Source organism: Medicago sativa, chromosome 8 (genome assembly GCF_051527215.1).
Source record: "Medicago sativa cultivar Bolivia chromosome 8, Bolivia_mono, whole genome shotgun sequence".
Taxonomy (NCBI): domain Eukaryota; kingdom Viridiplantae; phylum Streptophyta; class Magnoliopsida; order Fabales; family Fabaceae; genus Medicago; species Medicago sativa.
Window position 1 is genome coordinate 93,501,358 of NC_140756.1, and position 25,276 is coordinate 93,526,633.

General features: G+C 33.0%; 3 protein-coding genes and 2 long non-coding RNA genes across 6 annotated transcripts; 2 read left to right on the forward strand and 3 right to left on the reverse strand.

Annotated features, from left to right (window-relative positions):
* Window positions 1-543: 543 nt before the first annotated feature.
* LOC146903493 (rho GDP-dissociation inhibitor 1-like) lies at window positions 544-3,705 on the reverse strand. 2 transcript variants are annotated; one of them, XM_085732796.1, is made up of 6 exons: window positions 3,683-3,705; window positions 3,132-3,291; window positions 2,959-3,025; window positions 2,210-2,428; window positions 2,011-2,135; window positions 544-855 (listed from the first exon to the last, which is right to left on the reverse strand). In XM_085732796.1, exons 1-6 carry the CDS (start codon window positions 3,688-3,690, stop codon window positions 784-786), a joined length of 651 nt encoding a protein of 216 aa, XP_085588922.1. In that variant the 5' UTR covers window positions 3,691-3,705; the 3' UTR covers window positions 544-783. The 2 variants fall into 2 exon arrangements, with proteins under 2 accessions (XP_085588922.1, XP_085588921.1); XM_085732795.1 differs by lacking the exon at window positions 3,683-3,705 and having other exon boundaries at window positions 3,132-3,680.
* A 2,332-nt stretch (window positions 3,706-6,037) lies between these two features.
* On the forward strand, window positions 6,038-8,781 carry LOC146903494 (uncharacterized). The gene is made up of 2 exons (XR_015021522.1): window positions 6,038-6,402; window positions 7,163-8,781. It is a non-coding gene; the product is annotated as an uncharacterized LOC146903494 (long non-coding RNA).
* A 1,087-nt stretch (window positions 8,782-9,868) lies between these two features.
* Window positions 9,869-11,675, reverse strand: LOC146903495 (sulfate adenylyltransferase subunit). The gene is made up of 3 exons (XM_085732798.1): window positions 11,402-11,675; window positions 10,408-10,635; window positions 9,869-10,295 (listed from the first exon to the last, which is right to left on the reverse strand). The coding sequence occupies exons 1-3, from the start codon at window positions 11,582-11,584 to the stop codon at window positions 10,074-10,076; spliced, it is 633 nt and encodes a 210-aa protein (XP_085588924.1). The 5' UTR covers window positions 11,585-11,675; the 3' UTR covers window positions 9,869-10,073.
* A 5,996-nt stretch (window positions 11,676-17,671) lies between these two features.
* On the forward strand, window positions 17,672-22,069 carry LOC146903496 (DNA-directed RNA polymerases II and V subunit 8A-like). Its single transcript, XM_085735355.1, has 5 exons — window positions 17,672-17,879; window positions 18,937-19,062; window positions 19,757-19,890; window positions 20,975-21,072; window positions 21,803-22,069. The coding sequence occupies exons 2-5, from the start codon at window positions 18,990-18,992 to the stop codon at window positions 21,918-21,920; spliced, it is 423 nt and encodes a 140-aa protein (XP_085591481.1). The 5' UTR covers window positions 17,672-17,879; window positions 18,937-18,989; the 3' UTR covers window positions 21,921-22,069.
* LOC146903497 (uncharacterized) lies at window positions 21,163-21,459 on the reverse strand. The gene is made up of 2 exons (XR_015022651.1): window positions 21,325-21,459; window positions 21,163-21,271 (listed from the first exon to the last, which is right to left on the reverse strand). It is a non-coding gene; the product is annotated as an uncharacterized LOC146903497 (long non-coding RNA).
* Window positions 22,070-25,276: the final 3,207 nt, after the last annotated feature.

Genomic DNA, 25,276 nt, shown 5'->3' on the forward strand with positions numbered 1-25,276 from the left:
TACGAACCAAACAAAACTCCTCAACCTCATGCTTTCAATCGTTGTGTATTTTGAAAATTGGAAAAATATATGAATAAATTGTGCAGTGTGTAGTTCTAGATGTATTTGTCTCCTGATGTACGAAAATATTATAGAAAATTCTCTTTATTATTTCTTACACTTGTGCAATAGTTGACACAAATGGTTTCCCCTAGTTTTAAAATGGACAAGAGTTACGCATAGAAGATGAGAAAGGAGCACTCGTGGGATAAGCGATCAATGTCAGCCACGTAACAGATATGTGTATTTTTATAACAGAATGTGTGACAAAAAGATAACAATGTGGAAGTAATGAGATTTAAAAGACCTAGGTGAAACAAAGAAACTTTAAATGACCAATATGATATGATTAAAGAATTTAAATGACCGCGACCATAGGATATAGTTTCCCTCTGAAAATTACATGCTCTAATGAGAGCAACACATCATGCTTAAGTGTCATCACACAAAATGCAACTTACTAGTAATTATAATGAGCATAATGAGAAGTAGCTGAGAGCACAGTTGTATATTCAAAGAGGCAAATTCAATTTTATTGACAATTATCTGTCAAATGAATATCACTTTGATTTCTTCCTCAAAATCCTATCTTCATCGTTAAGATTACTGGTCTCGGGTCAAATAAACATTGGAAAAGCAATAAGTGAACACTGAAAGAGATTTCATGCAAAAGAAAAACAACAACTACTGGATTAAACTAAACAATATCACTCTTGGAAAAGGTCTCAGTTGATTGATCCCTAACTAAAGCCAATCCTTCCGAATATCAAAAGTGTAGCTGATATCCAAATACGACTTTTTGTCATCGTCAACAAACTGAAATAAGATCCACAAACAAAATGGAAAGTCAAGCAATGCACTAAATAATCCAAAACAAAAACTGTTGGAATGAAAGGAAAAAATATTCAGTTGATTGAAACAAAATGGAAAGTCACATGAAATCTGTCAACAAACTTATTACTAGAACATTTATCTATTGGCTATCCACAGAAAAAATATTCAGTATTCATTCGCGAACTGATTGGTGCTAGAAAGACATCAACTCGTGCTCGATTTATTTTTAAGTAGAAATTATGTTCTGGCATCAACAGTTTGAGGTCAAATGTGTCATGTATTTTTGTGTGTAAAGTGACGAGGATAATAGTATGACTGTATGAGAGCAATAGAAATACGCACATATAGTATCAGTGTTTTGATGTTCAAATAACAATTGATTTTGAACTTATTATTTTTCTGAAAAAGCCAAAGAAATTTTATTAACACACCAAAGAGGTACTCCCTCTATTCCTAATCTTTGGTGTTTTTAAATTTTTATTCATGTCCCAAAACTTTGGTTCTTCTAGAAAATCAAGATAAAATTAATGACAGATTCAATTTAGCTTGACGCCTTTTTTCCTTTCTTAATTTAACTTAGTGACATGCTACTTATAGCGAATTGCAATTTCGTGAAGACATAGCTAACGTTGAAAAAATTCCAACTTAACCTTCACCCCTCCCATGATTTCCGGAAATAAGGGCTGAAAGTTTGACCAAACGTTTTACAAAACAACATGTAAGCAATTTGTGAATTCGCGAGAAACTTCCTTCGTGATACATAGCATCTCTCTTTAGCTTAATACCTTAAAAATCTGTTTATCCGTTCATAACAATTGCTAAAATGAGGGATTTATAAATGAAAATCGGAAGTTTTTTGTGTGTGTGGAAAATAGAAAAGAAGGTTAAATAATATTACTAGTGGCTTTTCATAATATTATCTATGTAATAAAAGTTCAGTATGTTAGTTATTATTCAGTTAGTTACCCTAGGATTTGTTTTTCATTATTATGTTTCTCTGATTTGCATCTATACAGCTCAATACCATCAATGGACATCATATTCATCGTTGCCATATTACTTTTATATAGTACAAATTACATCATAAGAAACAGGAATCAAGCAAGCATTATAGCTATAGATAAATGAAAGTAGTACCTTAGTTCTAGCTGAGTATGTCCCTCTGGCAAATAAACCAGATGGTGTGGTCTCTTCTGGCATTTCATGCGTGTAAGGCTCTGCTTGAGGGCTGAATGTTCCAATCATCTCTTTAGTGCTGTCAACTGCGACAAACCTCAGCAATAAGATTACTATAAACTTAATCATCCAAAAATGAGCAATAAACCAATGTACTTACCCTTGATGCCAGTTTTCCAGACAGTGTTGGTGTACTTAAGACCCGAAACGATATTATGGTTTACTTGGAAAGTAAACACTAGCCTATAGCGAGAACCTTCTTTCAAAGTAAACCATAAACCCTCAGGATTTCCTGTCTCTGGTACCGGAAGAATTATATCATCTCTATCGCCCGATTTTATAGCAAGGCTCAGGAACTTCACTTCTGGCTCCAGAGTTTCTTTTATAATTCATAACAAAAAATATTGAAAGTTAAGTAAAAAAAATTGGCAAAGATATCTTTGTTAGCTAGTACGATGCAAGAAAAATGTACATTTTGAAATGAGTGTTGTTTGTTTTGTTTTACATCATATTTAACAATTAGTAAGGTCATGAGTTATACTCTATCTAGCAATGGTAATCAAAGTGTGTCAAGTGCTCGACATGACACTAATACGAGACCTACACACGTGATTACTTTCATTTAATTCATATTATCAAATTATCACCGCGACCTGTCATCGTCAGGTCGGGTCGGATCTGGTGTATGTGTCAATACTCAATGCTTCATAGGTTATATCGTGTCGGTGCTTCGTAGGTTATACTAGACACAATCTTGAAAGACTAGCCAAAATCTTCCTCACCTAAGGTCTAAAATTCATGATAGGAGTATTCATTTTGTAGCCATAAAATGGACAAACGGATATTGAAACTGAATCATTAATCTGACATTAAGGGGAAGCAATTGAATGAGTAATTAATAAATTTTACCTCCAACAGAACTAATGTCAATACTTCCAAGAAGTTGTTCCTTCCACTTCCTCAAGCTCTCATCATCCTAAGGACTCAATAAGAAAACAATTAACAAATGCATAAATGATTAATTAACATGAGAACAATGCATGGATTTTCCGAAGAAAAAAACATTAAAAAGAAAATTAAACCTTATCCTTTTCGAGTTGCTCTTTCAAAGTGAATTGAGGACCAACATCAATCTTCTTATCAACGTCATCATCATCGTCCTCGGTGGCAGCAACAGAACTGTCACTCATGTGCCTACTGAGTTGCCCCTTCCCTTTTTCATTGCCACTTTCTTCATGATCACTGCATATCTCACGATCAGAATCCATGTTTTTGCTATTGGAGTTTAGAGATCACTCCAATATTCAAAGACATCAAAGGTGGAAAAAACCAGATGGGAAAAGGCACAAATAATGCTATACTTCAATGCAAAAAAGAGAGAAGCAAGAAAACAAAGCACTAGATAGAAGCTAATGTTATTTTTCAATGCTGCATAAAGGTGCAAAATGGTTGTGTTGGGAAGGGAAAAGAATGCGTGGAAGAGTCCTAGATGATTGAAATATGGAATAGAAGAATTAGAGAATGAATGTTGCAGCAAGAAAAGGTGCCAAGAAGGCAAGAAGGGGAGAGAAAGAAATGGTCTTGTGGTGATCCGCAATACACAAATATTGAACGAAAAATATGGGAGACTTACCTAGTCATCGTGAATATCACTTTTGTAGCACTTGCTGGAAGAAAAATTATTATATTTTAAACCCAAGATAGAAAAAGAACCAATACATATACTTTATATCTTCTTCTTTTTTCTTTCTACCAAACAATATGACCAGTTGAGGTCAATGTAGGTCCATAATAAAAATTAAAATATGCACAACCCAATGAAACACGAGTAGCACTTTGGTGACATTAATGTCACCGTGACATTAAATCTGGGCCACACAACACACATTGTCATTGTATCTGGGCCACACAACACATCTATCTTGGCCTTTCTGTGGCCCAGATTTAATGTCACGGTGACATTAATGTCACCCAAGTATTTCCCATGAAACACGCACTTTAACAGTGGATAAAAAACCTTTAGCGATAAAAAAATCACTCATCATTGTAGGAGATTGATTACACAATCTCACATTCTGGCATTTTGCTAAAAATTTATTAAATAATGATTGGATTGCCAGCTATTCAAAGGAAATAAAAAGTTCAATAATTCTTTTTGGAAGGATTTAGTTATTAAATCATCCTATAAAATTATTGGTCAACGTGAATGTAGCTCGAGTATATCATTTTTTTTGAAATTCAAACAGCTTCATTAGATATCATAAGGTCCATTGTTTTGGTTGGAAAAATAATGATCATCAAGGAATGCACGTTGCTATTACAGAATCGTCCTACAGATAGCTCATCATGGTCACTAATAATGCAATGAGGTCACTAATAATCCTCATTTTTTTTTTCCTTCCCTTCTGGCATAAGTAAGTAACCCAAAAATATCAACTATCCGTTCAGTAGTAACTTTTAGGCATTCAACTACCCTGCTTTAGTTGTTTGACTACACTACGATGTTACTTTATTTGTTAAATTGAATTTTGATATGATTATATCATTGTGTCCATGTCTATATATATGTATGCGTATAAAATTCGTAAGATTTTACCCATTTCAGGCATTTGCTGCAACAATACACGTTTCTTTTACATTTGAATATACAATAATCAGTAGCCAGTTTTAGCATCTCAAGAATTCAGAGATGATATCAAATATAAAATCTATTCATATATCTATCCGTGATTAAAACTTAAGCTTATGAGAGAATTGATTCATGACAAGATATTGGAATCTCCTCTGGCCCTCTATGACCATGTGATCCAAAGTTAGAATGCTAGATATTGTTATAAAAGAATAAAATCATCCATTACCTTCACCAAACAGTTTAAAAATTATTGATAGACTTGATTCATGATAACAGTAAGGAAATCAGTGAATTAGTTCACCTTCAAAATGCAGTGGCTTTAAAAAAAAATGTGAGTCAATTCCAGCTTAATTTATCTGGTTTATCATTGTTCCTGTGAAAGCCCCGTGGTTGGTAGAGAAAACATAACCCATAAAGGCAGAAGATGGTCTTAAATATTAGTTGATAAGATTATGTGACACAGCTCAAATGAAAAGAAAATTAACAGTTAATTCAATCACAAACTACTGAATGTAAGGATTCTATTCCGGATAATTAACAAATTAAGAACCGAAAAGAAGAAGAAAATACCTTATATAGATTTACAAAGAAATGAAGCAACAGCCATCTTTCTTGTGTAACAAATAGTGTAAGCCATAACAGCAAATATTAAGCAGCTGATGTGTCTATGGCTTAATTTTGGAATTAATCAACCTTTTGTTGATTTATGCAATTTGAATAAGTTGTTGATTCCTAATATAACATATTAGGAGAATCTTCTGTCATTTAAATTCAGCCAAACTCTAGGAATTTGTTTCCTTATTTTTAGGATTATCTTTCATATATAAAACCAGAACTTGTGTATTTGCTTTCCTCAGTTCAGTTCTGAATAGAATAACAGACGGAGTTCTGGCACACTGTCTTTCATATTTCAAATATTTGTTTTCGTTTGTACACTACAATAGTGTATTCAGCCTGAAGAGTAATCTGTTTTCTTGTTTGATCTAGAGCTTTCATGTTGTCTTTCAATGAAATTTGATAAAACAACAGAAAACGAATCAAGATTCTTAATAATCATACTATATATAAAAGTTGCCCCAAGCTAATATTTTTGCCCTAATTAAACCTAAACCCTAAGGAATAAAATTCCTGTTTTACCCTGACTTAAACCTTAATTATGAAACAGCTATAGTAACAAAAGAAGAGGAAAAAAAGCCGCAAATTTTGCTTCATTATAAACGGATAAACGTATGCTAATTTTGCTTCATTGTTTGTTGCTCACAGATGAAAATTAGGGCTGATAAACATAACTAAAAAAAATAACGATAAATATAAGAAGAAATACAGATAAGCATAGATGACAATTACGTTTCCTTCAAAATCGTTTCCATTGTTTCCTTTCTCTTGCTCTTAAACCTAATTATCAAAACAGTACTTTCCTATTTTTCTGATGCAATCCTTTCCAAACTAATTGCATTATTTTTGGAACGTATTCAACATCTCTTACTCATAAAAATCTGCGCCCCTTCCTAATGTGTTCCGTCCATTCCTATTTTGAAGACACAATAATTGCTTTTTTTTTTAACGGGCTATCTTCTTGCTCATGATTATTGATATTTCGTTTTGTTGTTTTCTCAGGGTGCCATACGGCTGCCAAACCTGTTTGTTAATGATTTCGGAGATCAGTTAGGACGTTTTGCAAGCCAACGAGCCAAAGGAACCGATTGGTTTGGTATTTTTAGGTTCTGCTATTCTTACTGATCTTCTCTATTTTGTGTATTTTATCTGCTTGTGTCTGTTTTGTCTCTCTGTTAACTCCTCTTTGTCTCTTTACCATATTCATTAATCCCTTTTTGTTTCATATCTTTAATTTTCCTAAAGATTATCTCATTGCTGGAGCAGTATAATCATATTATTATTTTTCAAATTATTAGTTCATGTAGGATTAGAATCTATATATTTGAGATAAGTTAGTTTTATGTATTTAACTTTTATGAGTGGTTTTGATTCCAAGTGATGACCCTCCATTGTGTTTTGCAATGGTAGAAAATCATTTTTGAAATATAATTACATATCACTTTTCCAAGAGGTTTTGATACTAAATGATAGTATGTGTAAGTGGTAACACTTATGATTTGAGGGAAATTTAGAATTAGTCTTACCGACAAAACACAATATATATATAAGCTCACTGATATATTTAGCTCACTAATATATATAGCACCTAATGTGTTCCAAATTTAAATAAAGTGAGTCATGTGTCCCATTGAGGTTCATAAATTTGAATCTCTTATTATAAACATTTGTTAGACAAAGCAATTTGTTAGATCAAAAGCTCTACCATAGACATTGGTTGGCTTCTAAACAGTATGGTTAAGAAAATGTATTTCAAATTCAAACTTATCATGTGGTTGATTTCCAAATTTTACTTCCAAAAATTATCATGTTGTTGGCTATATGTTTGCAAGATAATTTTGATTTTTACTATTTGTTGATTGTTAGTTTCTATTGGCAAATTACCGTTCGCATACAATGGAGTAATTAACTTGAATGCAAACAAGTTAAATGCATCAAAGTCATTGGTTCAAATCATTAAATGCTCATTTTTTTTCTTCTAGACTAATGTAAGTGCAGGTATAGTCATGCTAAGTAATTTAATCTCTTCCTTGGTGATCATATACCTTACATGTGTTTTTCATATGTTTTAGGCAATCAACTGACTTCTGAGCTGCCGTATAGTTGCAGATTAATGTTTATATGTAAAATAAATTTTACAAGGAGACTTTTAATTTCACTATTAAGGATTTTTGATAATGCTGGCTCTGAGTAAAACAACATTTCCTTTAATGAGGCCTTTGCAAGTTCAGTTTTTTTTCTATTTTCTTTTTTAAAGTTAGTTCTGAATTACGTTGATTAGAGTTTCATTTGGTCTATTTGACTTAATTCTTGATTGTTTGTGCAGGGGGATTTAACTTTTTTTCGAAGCATTTGTTATGGCAAATGCAATGCATGAGCTACATGTTAGAGTGCCAAAATAGCAGCCATTTCAAATACATAATATTAAGCAAGTCAATTTTGCATCCCATAATGCATGAGCTACATGTTAGAGTGCCAAAATAGCAGCCATTTCAAATACATAATATTAAGCAAGTCAATTTTGCATCCCATAAGCAAGTTTGTCTTCTCTGACATAACCATGTTTAATGCCTATAAATTAGGTTGCTAAGAAATTGAAGGAAAAGGAACAATGCATTATTGCAATTTTAACATTTAAGTTGTTATCAATGACAGAGCAATTAAACCATAGTTTAAGATATCCAACTTTTTGGTTGTAGACTGTGTTGCATTCATAGTATTTGTGTTAGCTAAAATTTTGTGATAGGTGATTTAACTTGGTATTTATAAAACATTGTACCTACTTTATGTGTGCTTGGATGTTGTGCCTCCGTAACACAATAGTTACTAACATTATTCATTATTTTAAAATGTGATGAAATCATGTTTTATGCAGATCAACTGGATATTATCTTAGAATTCTCTATTTTTTATCTGTTTATTGATGGTTTGGTGCAGGCTTGGAAGTTTGCTTTAGTAGTTGTTGCCTCTTCTGCTGATTACACAGGTGTGTTTGCTTATTTGTTTTGTCTGATCTGGCATGTGACTGTTTTTTTTGAAGTATAATATTTTTGGTGGAGCTGGAGTGAAGGTTTTGCGATTGGCATGCAATATGTTGTTTGTTATTTGGTATCTATAGATTTTCTTTAGAATTTTTGCGGCTGTTTTGGTTCGTTTTAATCTCTGGAATGTGGCGTTTGAAATTATTTTCTGGAGGCTTCTTGAAGGCTTTGGTCTTAGTACATGAGGTGTTTAGGTGGCATTTGTTAAGCTGTTTTGGGTTGTCTATCAGGTTTTAGACTATGTATTGCTTAGATCCGTGAGTTGTTATTGTGGTGTAATATGATAAGATTGGTTGTAACGTTTAAACCTCTTTTCTTTGATATGAAGTAGTAGTGGAAGGCGATCACATATTTATTTTAGGTGTTGTATGGTGTATTGTCATTGCTACTTTATGTATTTGTTGGATTGCCATCACAATTCCAAAATCTCTTTTGTTTTATCAATCTTATCCCTGGGAGATGAAAGCGGTGGCAATTCAAACACTTTTTATGGATACAAAATCTTACAAACTATATTTCCAATTCCTGACAGCTTGATATTAACATTTCAACAAAGGATTTTTTTTTATCTAGGCTTAAAAAAAATTGTGATAGTCATCTATGGATAATTTGTATCATTTGTTTAAGCACACCTGCACAAAGATCACAAGTGTACAGATCTAGAAGTATCAAATCCTAAAAAATAAAAGACTATAGTTATTCAAGCCATGTAATGTCCTCTGATTAAAATATATATGGCGAGAATTATTTCAGTATTATGCTAAAGGCATGCTCTTTGAAACAAAATATCGTTGTGCAGGTGTTATTTCAGTATTATTTCAGTATTATTTCAGTATTATGCTAAAGGCATGCTCTTTTTAACTAAATATCGTTGAAACAAAAAAAAAACTCATGATTTAGATTTCTTTGTCAATGATTTGGATATTCATGTAAAGGATGTTTGTCATTTAAAAAACAAATGTAAAGGATGTTTGTCTTCCGCATGGGAGGCTTACTTTGTTTATTGAAAATATTATTGATTTCATTAGGTGTGCGGGACAATCTAATTGAGGAGACTCATAATTAGTTTGTTGCAACGTTAGAGATAACTTGCTTAAATAAATTATTTTCCTCGAATGTGGTATATAAAGAAGTTTTTCGTAATGTGTAGTATTTCGTTGTGTAATATTATTTTTTTCGATGTATGGTCATTTTGAAGGTATTCGCAAAGTATCAAACCTTTTTTTGTGTTAAACGACTTATGTCATTTTTTTTTGTACAACGACTTATGTCATTTTAATATTATATTATGTTACATTCGTAAAGTAAATGTTTCATTATAAAATGAACTATGTCATTGCACTCTTATATTATTTTATATTTCATCATCAATTATTACTATGGATATGACCCGTGCGTCAGCACGGGTTGGGGGTCTAGTGAATTTAAAAGTAACCACCGTTTAACCTAATAACTCTGAACTCTTTTACGGAGAAACAAATTTTCCTTACCAATTGCAAGCTTGTAGAGGATAATTTGGACGTTAACTGAATTCAGGATAACCACGGAGAAAACCAAAATTAATCACTCAGGTGCCAAGGGGAGAAAAAACATTTTTGGGTTACAACAATAATCGCCTTACTAACATACAGCATGGAGCATAATAAGGTGATGAAAGAACCAACAATGAGGGGTAATATAAATAACACTATGCTCTAAAAGGGATGGTGCCTAACCTGTGACAAACAAATAATCTACTAATCACTACCCCATTTTCTTACAACGCTCTCTTTAGCAGAAGCACTTTTGTAGCCTTCCTTCTTCAAAGAGCCATCAAAATCAGGCTGATCACCGTTAGAAGTATTTTTCAAGACTTGTGATGTTGCGAGACCAAATCCATTTCTCACTCCCCGAAGTGCATACAGCAATGGATTGATGATGGCAGCGAGGATCAAATCACCTTTTGCAACTAGGATATACTGCAAATAAAGAGAGATAAGGTAAAATAGTTTTTTTATTTTATAATAATAATATTAATTAGTTTTGAACTTGCAGCAAAAGAATTGAAAGTAGTGTGAGAAAATTTCTTACTATGAGAACGATGCCAAGTATAGTAAGACTAGCTTGTTTTGCTTCTTGCCAAAAATTATCATCATTAGACCAGCCAAACCATCTACCCCACCCAAACCAACCTCCTCCAGCACCGCCGCTGTCACCTCCGCCTCCCAGCTCTTCTCGTCTTTTGATTTCTTTGTCCCACTTGTCAAATTCAATTTTCTTCCCACTTAATGCACCTTCTAATGCTTTTCTAGCTTGATCCTGCAATCAGAATTCACTTATAGTTTCATTTCCCTCAGAACTCACTTCTCAAATTCAATTTTCTTCCCACTTAATTCCCCCATATCTGAGACTATAAATGCGGCTCATCATCATCACAAGATATGAAATATATTTCAGTGATAAATTAATTTCTATGGATAACTGATCATGACCCCAAAATTAGATCAGAGACTATAGTGAGAATTATTTTTGTCTTTTGCAAACTAAAGTGCATGATACAATTTTGCTAGTATCATGAAAATTAAATTAAATATGTTCTACATTAGGAGGCCAACAAAATAAATTAAGATAAATAACAAACCAAACAAGTTCAGTTAAGAAAGGTATTTTCCAAAGTGTGACAGTAAATTGCATGTAGAAAGTGTTAGAATGAAATCCATATATTTATTATTAGGATTGGAATCATAAATAAATTAGGATTTAAATTAGAAAGTTGTATCTTATTATATTCGGTTCTATATGCTATTATAAATAGAGAGGTCAGAAATCACAAAATCAACATAGTATGAGAGTAGGTTCGTTTCGTTCTAATCATAAAGAAATGAATTGCTATGAGGAACAAACAATCCATGAAATGCTACCACAAATTACTACAATACTCGCTTGGTTATTGTTGGCTAGGGATAAGGCAAATTATGCAGGCAGTGAAAGGATTGAATATTAGTAGCAACAAAAAATAAAACTGAAGTTGGGTTATTAAATTGATATATGCGAATGAATGAATGAATATGAAATAGGTACCTACCTCTCTTTTGTTGTTGTCTGAGAAGAGGCATGTGAATCTGCTTCGGTTGGTGTTGAGTTTGTGCTGTAAGCGACTCCATTTTTCATCAACGGAAGAGTCGAGCTGCTTAGTCGTCAATTGGGAACGATGGCGTGACCTGATTAGGATTGAATACGGGACTCCTCCTAGGTTTACAATTTCCATTCCTCCACTTAGTTTTCCTCTACCACCATCCCACACACCAACTCTAGATTCTTAATTCATTTGTTCGGATAAAATTTCTTCCATTTTCAATATTTTTATCTAAATTCATATTTAATTTATTGGGTTAATTATGTTTCTAGTCCCTATAAAATAGCGACCTTGTAAGTTTAATCCCTACTTAATTTTAATAGCATTTTTAGTCCCTATAAAAAAAAATTACTTATAATTTTAGTCCCTGCTAAAACAAAGTTTGATTAATTATCCTTAAACTCTTAAATTTTTGAACGATTTTTTTGAGACAAGATTAGAACACTATGAAAGGTTCGTTTACTAAAATTTAGAATTTTCTGACATGAAATGAATTAAATATGAATTTTTTAAAACGACAAAAGTTAAAGATAAAAAGTAATAAAATCTGGATGTAGAAATCAAATTTTGCAATAATTTTTTGCGGACGAACTTTTAGTAATGTTCTAAACATGTCTGCAAAAAATTGTTCAAAAATTTAAGAGTTTAAGCATAAATTAAACAAATTTAAATTGAGTAGGGACTAATACTCAGTGCAGAAAAACAAAATTAGGGACTAAAAATGCTATTAAAATTAAGTAGGGACTAAACTATTTTATAGGGACTAGAAACATAATTAACCCTAATTTATTTCATGTTAAAAAATTCTAAATTTTAGTAAACAATCTTCTTTTGTAATGTTCTAAACTTGTATTAAAAAAAATAATTGAAAAATTTAAGAACGGATGAAAAACGTTGGGGATGAAAAACGTTGTGGCATGTATGAGTTCAAAATTGATTTTCTACATTAAAATTCCATTATTTTGGTTTTTATAGTTTTGACACGCATCGGTTAATTCTGCTTCGAGATCGGGAGTTGGTGTCTCGCTGTTTTCTTGTTTAGCGGACTACGGTTTTCTCTGGTGGACTGGGGGTTAAGGGTGCCCGTTTGATTTGGTCTTGAAGTCTGGTGGGCCGATCGCTTTTGATTCGAGATTGGGAGGTGGTGCTTTGGTTCAAGTTTGGTTTTTGGACTGTTTTGGTGTTCTTTCGGTGGACCAGAGGTTGTGAGTTGGTGGAAGCTGATTGATCTATGGAATAATGGTTCAACTCTGGTGTTGAGGACGGTGTGTTTCACTTAGAGGGGAGTTATGCTAGGATGAGTAGTGGCAACATGAGGTTATGGACATCGTTCTTCAGTGGTCGTTTCGTGCACAAGTCTACATTAGGTTGTGATGATTATATTTGGCGGGTGTTGTCCTCATGGGTGTTCATCGTAGGGTTGGGCTAGGTTGTGGGTATAAGGGTGTTTTTGTATGGAGTTTATTTTCAGGTGTTCCGCCTATATACGGCGCCTTTAGTTTATATTCTCTGAATCACTGGTCTCTGTTCATCTTGACCAGTGATTTGTTTTTTAAATAAAATTTGTTGTTAAAAAAAATTGAACTCATTATTTTTACTAAGTCTTCTATCATAACATATAAAATGTAGGGTTAATTATGTTTCTAGTCCCTATAAAATAGCGACCTTGTAAGTTTAGTCCCTACTTAATTTTAATAGCATTTTTAGTCCCTATAAAAAAAATTTACTTATAATTTTAGTCCCTGCTAAAACAAAGTTTGATTAATTATCCTTAAACTCTTAAATTTTTGAACGATTTTTTTGAGACAAGATTAGAACACTATGAAAGGTTCGTTTACTAAAATTTAGAATTTTCTGACATGAAATGAATTAAATATGAATTTTTTAAAACGACAAAAGTTAAAGATTAAAAGTAATAAAATCTGGATGTAGAAATCAAATTTTGCGATAATTTTTTGCGGGCGAACTTTTAGTAATGTTCTAAACATGTCTGCAAAAAATTGTTCAAAAATTTAAGAGTTTAAGCATAAATTAAACAAATTTGAATTGAGTAGGGACTAATACTCAGTGCAGAAAAACAAAATTAGGGACTAAAAATGCTATTAAAATTAAGTAAGGACTAAACTTACAAGGTCGCTATTTTATAAGGACTAGAAACATAATTAACCCTAAAATGTATTTGTAAAGTTTGATAGCATTTCAATAAAATCTCAATTAGTACGATTTACATAGACTAAAATTGCTAATAAAAAAAAATATCATAGGAATTCATAGGAAGCAGAAATCAAGGAAAAAAATTACAAGGGCTATAACACAGACTATTGAAATTTTAAAGTAATTTAAAACCTGTTTAACCATTTATTCAATATTATTAGAAAAAATTATGTTTGCGTCCATTTAAGTTTGATCATCTAAGTTTTTCCTTATGGTCATTTTTTTTAGGCTTAAATGCACTTTTGGCCCCCTATGTTTCAAATAGTTGCGATTTTGGCCCCCTAAGAAAAAAAATGGATATTTTGACCCCCTATGTTTTGTTTCTCTTTTGATACGCTGATTTTGACCAAGTCAACGCATACGTGGCATGCCACGTGTGTAATTAATTAATTAAAAAAATAAAAAATCGAAAAAATCAATTTTTAAATAAAATAAATGAAAAAAATAATAAAAAAATATTAAAAAATTCTGGAAAAATGAAAAATAATAAAAAAATTAAAAATTTTCCAGATTTTAAATTAAATAAATGAAAAAAATCTAGAAAATCAATTTTTAAATTAAATAAATGAAAAAAAGAATAATAAAAAATTAAAAAATAATGAAAAAATTCGAAAAAAATAATGTCAAATTTTCCAGATTTTTTAAAAAACGAAAAAATAATGAAAAAATATTACAAAAAAATGAAATAAATTCTGGAAAAAATAAAAAATTTAAAAAACGAAAAAATATTACAAAAAAATGAAATAAATTCTTGAAAAATAAAAATATTAATAAAAATGATTAAAAAAACGAAAAAAAATTCACAAAAATTCACGGACAATTCCAAGAATCACTTATTCGAAAAATATTAATAAAAATAATGGAAAAATATTTAAATTCTGGAAAAATGAAAAATAATGAAAATAATTCCGTATTTTTTTCGAATTTTTTAAAAAATCTGGAAAATTTGACATTATTTTTTTCGATTTTTTTCATTATTTTTTAATTTTTTATTATTCTTTTTTTCATTTATTTAATTTAAAAATTGATTTTCTAAATTTTTTTTCATTTATTTAATTTAAAATCTGGAAATTTTTTTATTTTTTTTTATTTTTCATTTTTCAAGATTTTTTTTAATATTTTTTATTATTTTTTTCATTTATTTTATTTAAAAATTGATTTTTTCGATTTTTTATTTTTTTTTAATTAATTAATTACACACGTGGCATGCCACGTATGCTTTGACTTGGTCAAAATCAGCAAATCAAAAGAGAAACAAAACATAGGGGGTCAAAATATCCATTTTTTTTCTTAGGGGGCCAAAATCGCAACTATTTGAAACATAGAGGGTCAAAAGTGCATTTAAGCCTTTTTTTTAAGGATTGTTATGGTCATTTCTTTCTCGCCTTCAACCACAACCACAACAATTTGGAAGTGTTAGTTGTTAGGGTCTAAGTCTAATACTGCAAGAATTTGTCCCCTTGATATCCTTTGAAAATAGTGATGATATTTGTACAATTATTTGATGACAACTTTTGTGTTAATCTTTTTTCTCTCTCTCTCTTTTTACCGGTCAAAAACAATAGAGAGAGGGAGAGAAAGAAGATAAGAACATAATGTGAGTATGAAAGAGAAAGTTGTCATAAAATAGTTGCACAAATATCATTTCTCTTTAGAATTCATCATCTTGTCATGGGTATAAAATTGGGTTTTTTCATGAAGAACACGAGGGGTTGAAAAACCCAGAAGCACATCATTACTGTGTTCATCTCTTCACCGTGTTCATCAATCATCTCAATCCTCCATTATTGTATTCTGTAAATTTAGATTTTTTTTCATATCAACTTATCGTGTTCTTTATCATCATCATCATCTCTAAATCATAGCTCAACATATTAATCACCACCGCCCCCATGAAAACCACTAGTTGATTCCCTTTCTCTATCTCAACCTCTTAATCATTATCTATTTTTGGGTCTGTTTTCTATGGTGAAATTAGTGAATAATAGATACAGCCAACACAAATTTAAAACATCATTAAAATAATAAAATTAAGAAATTGAGCTACAATGCAGAAATATTTGATTTTCATGGTATTTATGATGATGGGTAGCATTAATTATTATTCTATTGTCTTTGGAGTATTATTAAAATGAGTTCTAGTGGTGGTGATGGTGGTGGGAAGTAAGCCGAAACATGGAGCGGAAGAGAGAAGGATGAGTGTAAAAATAATCTAGTGTTAAAGAGAGTATGATAATCTTCTTTTTAGGGATAATCTATTGTTAAAGAGAGTATGATAATCTAGTGTTAAGGATGAGTGTAAAAATAATCTTACGGTAGGAGACCTAAAGAGGTCTCCCACCGTAGCCTTTGCCATGTAATAAGTGTTAGTTTGTTGATAGGACCAAACCGCAAGTGCACGGCCTATCGAAATAATAGTAGTAAGAAGAGTATCGTTCCGCTAGGGAGTTGTGAATTCAATTAGCTTTTTAGAGAATGATTAGAAAAGAAGAAAGATTATGAAATAGGGGGTTAATTGCTGAAGATAAATAACAATAATAATAAAAGAGCCTTGGGATTATTGGTTTGTCATAACAACAAACCCTTCACTAGACAAGAGTTAAACATCTAATTTTATGGTTTACACACTAATTTCTAAAGACCGGTTTCCCTTAGCCCCTCACCTTTCCGATGAAAGTCCGGTGAGAGTTTACTTCTAGCAACCAAGCCTATTTCGCTGACATGATTACTAGAAGATGCATAGAGGATTGAAACTACTCTTTGTCTCAATAATTGCAAAGACTATTTCACTGTTTTGCAATTATTGTCCAGATTCACTTGTTCCAACATCAAGACTCCGCTCTCGCTTTATGAATTGGTGTTTGGGATGATGGATTAACGATTATCAAACCCTCCGCTTTCGCTTCCACAGTTTGATAATTGTTAATCCATGTTAAGACGGTGAATCTAGATTAGAAATTAGGGTTACATAGAAATTAGGGTTTAGGCTTGTTTTGTTTAGGATTGAGTCATTAGACTCCCCAATAATCCTAAGACGAAGAAGTCTACTCACTAACGTTCATTGTAGACATGGGGGAAGAAGAGAGAAAACAGTAATATAAAAGAGCAATAATATAAAAGTGAACTTTTATTCCAAGAACAAAAGATGAATGTTTATGATGGAGTGTTACTCTATTTATAGCTTTACAATTGACTTAAAATCTAAGCAATTACAAGGGCAAAGCAGTAAAACTACAACAGAGTAACTTGGGCTCGAAGAAAAGCAGCAAAAGAGGTTTCTGGGAGGTGGCACGGCCGTGCCACATGTTGGCACGGGCCGTGCCAAGCTTCTGACTATGTGGGAATATTTTTGTCCCGTATCTTCGTATTTTCGCACTGTATTTGCTCCAGTCCTCTTTCTTTTGCTCCAAGACACCTTCCACCATATATTCGTTCCTAAAATATAATAAAAAGCAATTTAAAGTAAAATATTCAAAAAGGAAATAAAATGCAATAAAATAAAATCAAATCTTAAATAAAACTAAACTAAATAATGCAATAAAATAGACTAATTAATGACTCATCATTTGTCTTCTTTTTAGATACCTAAACTCATAAGAGCTATAGATCTAGTCAAAATCTTATTGTTGACCTAACAACACGAATTCATTCCCAAATTAATTTGTTATACAAAATTATTCTATATTTGAGTAAAAAAATAATTAATTGAATTGGGATATTTCTCCTAAAAAAATTGAATTGGAATATTTAGGATGTAATTTTTTTTATAGGAATATCTAAATTATTTTTGTTGTTTTTATTTACTATAAAAAACATAAATAAAAATTGAGGAATATTTTCAAAATATCAATCTTTTATAATTTTTTTTAATAGATTATTAAATATATTTAAGTTTAAAATTATGCATCATATCAGACAAAATGGAGCATCATATCTAAGGGAAAAATACGAAATTGTCCTTGGTTTAAAAAAACGAGGGCATTTTTGAGATTTTCATCAAACCCTACAGATTTCAGCTTCTCTTTTCTTCCTTTCATTCTTCTGCGTTCAAAACACAACAGCCAGCTTCTCTCTTCCTCTACCAAATCCAAACGCCGTCATTCACCTTCTTCTTCCCCAGCTCGTGCTTGCTTCTTCTTCTTCGCCGTAAAACGCCGTCGGGGTCGCAACACCCACCTTCTTCTTCAGCTCGTGTTTGCTTCTTCTTCCTCAGGTTGGTAACTTCTGTTTCTGTTTTGTGAATATTTGCTCTGTTCTGTAACTCCTGTTTAATACTTCAATAAAAACTTTACTTTGTTTCTACAAACAATCTCAAACTCTGTTTTGTATGATTTATGAATGTATCATGAGATTTGAATTGAATGTTATATTTAATTTTAGGATTTTTCTATCATGTGCAAATTTGCACATGTTAAGAAGTTTTAAATAGTAACTTTGCATTGGAACTTGTACATTTTGTATTAAATACATAACTTTTTAATAAATAATTATTGATTTTCAATAAAAACTTGCTACTCTTAGTTGCTTTAACATGTGCAATGTTGCACATGTTAGACAAACCCTTAATTTTATATTAGATATATGTTTGTTTATATTTTATAGTATTATTGACTTAATTTGTCTAAAAAGTTATCAAATAGCGGTCATAGTGCTATTCGCTATCCCGCCATAGCATTTTTAGGGTCACCCGCTACGCGCTGCTATCCGCAATTGACTACTATGAAATGGTTACAATGTACCTTTGTCCATTTCTTCGTTGAATTCAACGAGTTCTACGTAAAATGGTTCCTTTTGGCTTGTTAATGATGCGGATTGAATGATTCATTTGATTTATTGCTTCTTTATACGCGAACATAAGTTAACCTAACAGTGACGAAGTTATATATAGTCTGTGCCAGTTCATAAACATTGCATACAACTGTTTATTAAAAGGATACCTTCACTTTTATAAGTTTAATTCCGAGTGAATTTTACTCATTCAGATGCTAGTAGATATGATTAAATATATTGAATATTGTAATTTCTGAAATGTTATATTTATTGTTTTCTGTGTATGTTCTACTCATGTTATGTTACGTTAGGCATTATATGTGAAAATGTTTTGATTTAGATGTTAGAAGGTTGGATGTGGAAGTAATTTCATTTTAATATGCACAATTTTCTCTTGTTCAAAAAAATATGCACAATTTTCTAATTTTCAACATACTATTTAATAAATAGTATGATGCTTTCTAAACTTTGGTTCTAATATTTATTTTATTTGTGTTTAGTGGGAGACTGTTGTTTTGATCTGGAGTGGACTCAACACAATTGACTTAGAAGGATGAGCGAGCTTCTTTTCGATGACTTTTTTAAGATTGTGGATGTAAACCCAAATGGTGAAAAGTATGATAAGGGTATGTTGATCTCTCATTTCTTTTTTAATTTTGAAGATTAAAGCAAAAATGGTTCAAATTGTATTTGTGCTATGGGTCTTTCAGATATGCTTAGTTGTTTTATTGAGTTGATTATGTGATTTTATACTGGGCGAAGCAGCACCCTGTGTCTTGAAGGTTGCCACAACTATTTTTTTTCTTCTTGTTATCTATATGAAATTACAATGGTTTGCAGATGGATATGTGATGTTTACTGAGGAATCACATCATGTGTGTGAGTAAATCAGAGTATCATATAGAGCAGAAGTCAATTAAGAAAATTGAGGAAAAAAGTTTTGCTTTTGCTCTGTAAGTAAAGTGTACAAGACGACAAAATATTATGAACCTTGGAGAAATCTAGTATTTAATAATGAAAACATTCACCGCTTAGGATGCAGATTTGGCGGTTTGTTAGAGAGATATGTAACTAAATCGCATACAGTTTTTGCAATGTGTTGTGCAATATGCAATAATTATACTACTCTTCAGATGTCATTTTAGATATTAAATCCCCGTGTATTTTGACACTCGTTTCTACATGCTTCATTTAGTGACATAGCTCTGTAATCCTCTCTGTTTATATATGTGCTTTCCTCCTGTCTACATTCTTTTAAAGCTCAAATTATCAAATTTAAGTTGGCATGAATTTAACAGTTTCATGAACACCTTATTGTAGTTTCTCGGATTGTTGCACGTAGTGAGAAGCATGGCATGCACATGCTTCTAGATGTAAATACAGAGATTTATCCTATGGACAGAAAGGAAAAATTCTTGCTGGCTTTATCTCCATCTCTTGTTTTAAATACCAAGGTAAATTTAATGCTCATTTCGTTTGTGGTTCCATGCTATATTATATTTTTATCCAATATAAAAGCAGATATCTATCTACATAATTCAACCCTAATATATGCTTTATTATCCACTTGATTGTTTGCGGACCCATCCAATAAAACCATTCTTTCGATCTTTCACATATTATGCGGATTATGGAGGTTCCTTCTACTGGTTCTGCCTAAGAAGTTTATCATTTTTCTTACTTAATTTTTGCTTCATCAAATTAAAAAATTGGAATAGCTCTTACCCGAACCTGTGTTGCCTGTATTTAGCAACATGGGCCAGTCAAGGTAAATTTGGAATGACATGGCACTGAGTTTAATGTGATTAAATGTCCATGCATTGAAATACAGGACTCCAGTTTGTAGTTGACCCATCTGAGAAAGATCCAAAAAAACGACTGTTAAATGGTCATATCTAAAAGAACCGTAAACTCCTTGAAATGAAATTAAACCAGTGTGGTCTCTTGCATCAATATTCTGTAGGGTTATCTACCTCAAGAGCCCTCCACTGGAATCAAATCTCCTCCCCCTGTTGTGATGGCCTTCTCATGCCCTCCTCCCCCTCTTTATATCTTGCAACCACATGCCAGTTCCCCCTCCCCGTTTCTTGTTTATACTTCTCTTCTATCCTCCCTGGATAACTTTTTGAGGAAGAGATGAAAACTGGGTGTGACATTTGGACCAAATATGAAACTTTTAGTATGTAAGGAACCAAAATGAAACCTAAAAAAACTTGAGAGATCAAATATCCAATTAAGTCTCCATATCACCATGGGTTGGATGACACATAAGGAACATGACTTTCCCTTGAGGAAAAAACAAATGGTGTTTGTTGGTCACTTGACGGAAAGGGTGCAATTTGGTGTAACTAGTTTAAGGATTTCTTTCTTGGTGTCTCAAGTAATAAGTAAAGATAGATTGTAATCACAACATTATGTTATTGAGCATTTTCAGTTAGGATAATGTCTGTTTCGTGTACAATAGATATATGTTTAAATGATTTTATTTTCTCACAAGTACTGGATATTGCCTTTACACTGAATTGGTTTTGCCCCCAGGATGGCCCTGTTTCAATTCAAGAGAAGTTCGAATATATCATGTATGGAAGGTTATATGACATTAAAGCTGATGGACTTTCACGTTCCCCACCTGAAGTGTATGTAAATGCTTCCCATGTTATATTGTTGTTTGTATTACTTCATTTTACTTAAATCAGAAATATCACCAAGGAACCTAGTATCTTATATTGTTTTGTCATTATACATGGTATCAGAAAATGCTTTGATTGATCCATATAATCTAAGTCGACCTTAACTAGTGACATGACAAGCCCAGCTTCACATGACAAAGTGACCCTCTGGACTAGGAGTTTGTAGCTGTCTACTTATTTGGATATGACAAAGTGAACCTCTGGACTAAGAGTTTATAGCTGTCTACTTATTTGGATGAGTTTGATTATATTCCTGTTTGCTTCTTGCTAAATGAATCAAACCTTTGTTATTATAATTGTATTGCATGCAACGCAATAAAATGCTTTTCAAAGGGTCCTCGGTGCTGCAGGAATAACCAGAGTGCAAGTTCTGTTTTATGGAAGTAATGCATCATTTTTAAGGAAGGAAAGTAATATATTATTTTATAATTAATATCAATGGGTTTGAGGTGTTCCGCAAATGATTTGTAGGTTTTATGTTGCCGATCTAGTTTGGATTTCAGACTCCATTTAGATGGCTTTGCACGTCAATTTGGTTTTTATCAAGAAAAATAAAATCAATCGGGTCTTTTCTTCTACTTTTGTAGTTTCTATTTGGAAATGCATGAATCCATTTGACTTATTTTTGTTTTGAGACTGGTCAGTTTTCTCACTGAGCTATTTTATCTTGCTCCAGGGAGGTATATGCATCATTTGGTGGACTTCAGCTGATGCTGAGAGGCGATCCTTCCCACTGCGTCAAGTTTGCAGTCGATCAAAAGTTGTTTTTACTAATAAGGAAGCTTGAAAGTTGAACTGCTGATTGTTACCTGTTGCTGAAATGATAAACACACTAGCATCATCAAGTTCTAATTTATCATCTTGTATTGGTAATTTGTTTACGATAATTTGTGTAGCATGTATTTTTGGAGATTAAATTTTGGTTTTGGATGGTTCTCTGAAACTTTTTTTGAGCATTTTAATTTTTTTGGTATGGAAATACGCTAAAATTTCAGAATTGAATTCAGAACATTTTTACAAGCTATGGCTATTTATTAAATTCAAAGATTTTCCCATAATTTGTTTCACCAGTTGGTTAAGAGATAGATTTTTTATTAACAACTTTATGTATTTAAGTTCTTCGAATGAAAAAAATAAAAGGTGTTGGGTTGAGTTTTATCAATTCAACAGGATTATCATACTTAGATTTTAATGGATTTACATGTCCGTACATTTTGTGATACAAATGTGAAGAAACCACCTTCATTCCCCCACTTCCACAAGAACATTCCTTCTCCACTCACAACTCAATCTCTCACACATAAAAGAATAAACCACTTAAAAAGAATCGCTAAGTTTTTTAAAACACCAAAGTTGGACTCCTCAAATGTCCATTTTGAATACAACATATCCATCCATCCACCGGCTTTGAATAAATCCTAGAAGGGCTTCTCCGAGGTTTTTGAAAGGGACGTTTTGACTTGAAGTATGACATCTTACTTTTGAGATGAGTAGGTTACGCAAGAGAATGAGGAGTGAGGGTCAGTTTAAAGAACTCTAAATAATTTTAATTTGGGGTTTTCAATTGAGTTGTGTTATTAGTACAACTAAAATTTGACAACTAATGCAACGATAAATAATAGAGAAATGATATTTTGACAACCACTTTTTGACAACTTTTGGACAACTTTCTCTCTCATACTCACATGATGTTGTTATTATTTCTCTTCCTTTTTCTCTCTCCATTGTTTTTGACCAATAAGAAATGAGAAAAACAAGGTTGTCAACAAAGTTGTCATCAAATAGATGTCAAAATATCATTGCTCTAAATAATAATGTGAGGAGCACACAAAGCGAAATCAATATTAAAAAATGGAAAATAAGTTGTTGGTTTAAGTTGTTGGTTGTATAAATAAGTTGTTGGTTGTAAAAATGGAAAATAAGTTGTTTGTAACCCTTATCCCTAAAGTGTCATCTCCGATAGATTTGAAGGATTATAGGTCAATTTCCTTGCTAGGTTGTCTTTATAAGTTACTAGCTAAAGTTCTAGCAAGGAGATTGGCGGCGGTGATGAATCCTATTATTTCCTCATCACAATCGGTTTTCCTAAAGGGTAGACATTTGGTGGATGGTGTGTTGGTGGTGAATGAAGTGGTGGATTATGCTAAAAAACAAAAAAAGGAAGTGTTGATTTTAAAGGTAGATTTCGAAAAAGGCGTATGATTCGGTGGATTGGGGTTTTTTGGAGTATATGATGCATAGAGTGGGGATGTGCAACAAATGGGTGGCGTGGATAAAAGCATGTGTTTTTGGAGGGAGTATGTCGATTCTTGTCAATGGTAGTCCGACGGAGGAAATTAGTATTCAACGGGGCCTTAAGCAAGGGGATCCTCTAGCACCGTTTCTTTTCTTGTTGGTGGCGGAAGGTTTTAGCGGTTTGATGCGGAATGCCGTGGAGGGTAATTTGTTTGAGGGGTTTTGTTTTGGTGAGAATGAAACTATCATATCCCACTTACAATATGCCGACGACACACTTTGTATTGGGAAGCCTACGGTTCAAAATCTTTGGACAATGAAGGCGGTGCTTCGTGGCTTCGAGATGGTATCGGGGTTGAAGATTAATTTTGCCAAGAGCTCGTTGATAGGGGTTAACGTTAATGATGATTTTATGGAGATGGCTTGTGATTTTTTGAATTGTAGTAGAGGTTCCCTACCTTTCAAGTATTTGGGCCTTCCGGTTGGAGCGAACTCGAGAAGTATGGTGACGTGGGAACCTTTGGTGGATTGTTTGGGCCGAAGGTTGAACACGTGGGGCCATCAGTATTTGAGTTTTGGAGGTAGAATAGTTCTTCTTAATTCGGTACTTAATTCATTGCCTATTTTCTACCTCTCTTTCTTGAAGTTACCGGTGCAAGTTTGGAAAAGGATTGTTAGGCTCCAAAGAGAGTTTCTTTGGGGTGGTGTTGGAGGTGGGAAGAAGATAAGTTGGGTGAAGTGGGAATTGGTTTGTCAAGATAAAAGCAATGGGGGCTTAGGGGTAAAGGACCTTCGAGTTATGAACATTAGCTTGTTGGCCAAGTGGAGATGGAGATTGTTGGATGGTGAAAAAGCGTTGTGGAAGACGGTGCTAGCGGTGAAGTATGGTATCCGTGAGGGGATGTTGCTTGGGGGAGTGGACTCAGTGTGGCCAAGGTACGCTTCTACTTGGTGGAAAGAAGTAGTCAAACTTGGGGACTATGGGTGTCCTAATTGGTTCAATTCGGAAGTGATGCGGAAGGTGGGAAACAGTTTGAATTCGAGCTTTTGGAATGATCGTTGGAGAGGGGATAGGTGTTTTCGACTTAAATATCCTAGGCTCTATTCGATCGTTAATGATAAGGAAGCTTTGGTTGGGGAAGTGGGAGAGGTGTTGGGGGAGGGAACGGTTTGGAGATTCAATTGGAGAAGGAATCTTTTTATGTGGGAGGAGGAGCTTTTGTTAAGTCTCAAAGAGGATTTGGAGGGTTTTTTGTGGACTCAAGATCCGGATGAGTGGTGGTGGAATCTAGATGAAAAAGGGAAGTTTTCCGTTAAAATGGCCTATGATAAGTTGGTGAAGTTGGTGTTGGTGGGAGAGGTTCGGCAACCCAATGAGCAAGGGGTGTTTCAAGATTTATGGTCAACTCTGGCGCCATCCAAAGTGGTTGCTTTTGGTTGGAGAGTCCTCATCAACCGAGTAGCGACTAAGGCCAACCTTGCATTAAGGAATGTCCTACCGGTGGAAGAGTCTTTGGTGTGTGTGTCTTGTGGTAGGAATGAGGAAACTTCCTTACATCTTTTCCTCCATTGCGAATTGGCGAGTGCGGTGTGGTTGGAGTTAATGAGGTGGCTTGGAGATGTTTATCTTATTCCTCTGAATCTTTACAACCATTGGGAGTGTTGGAAGGTGGTCGGTATAAATGATATGGTTAGAAAGGGGCGTGGTTTGATTTGGCTAGCAACCATTTGGGCGTTATGGAAAGCTCGGAATGACAAGATCTTTAATGGGATTAATTATGGTGTTGTTGACATAGTCGAAACTGTTAAGGTGTTATCTTGGCGGTGGATTTTATCTAGGACGAAAATCCCGACTTGTCTATACTACGAATGGTGTTGGGATCCTTGTGATTGTCTTGGAAGGAAAGCAAGGGGG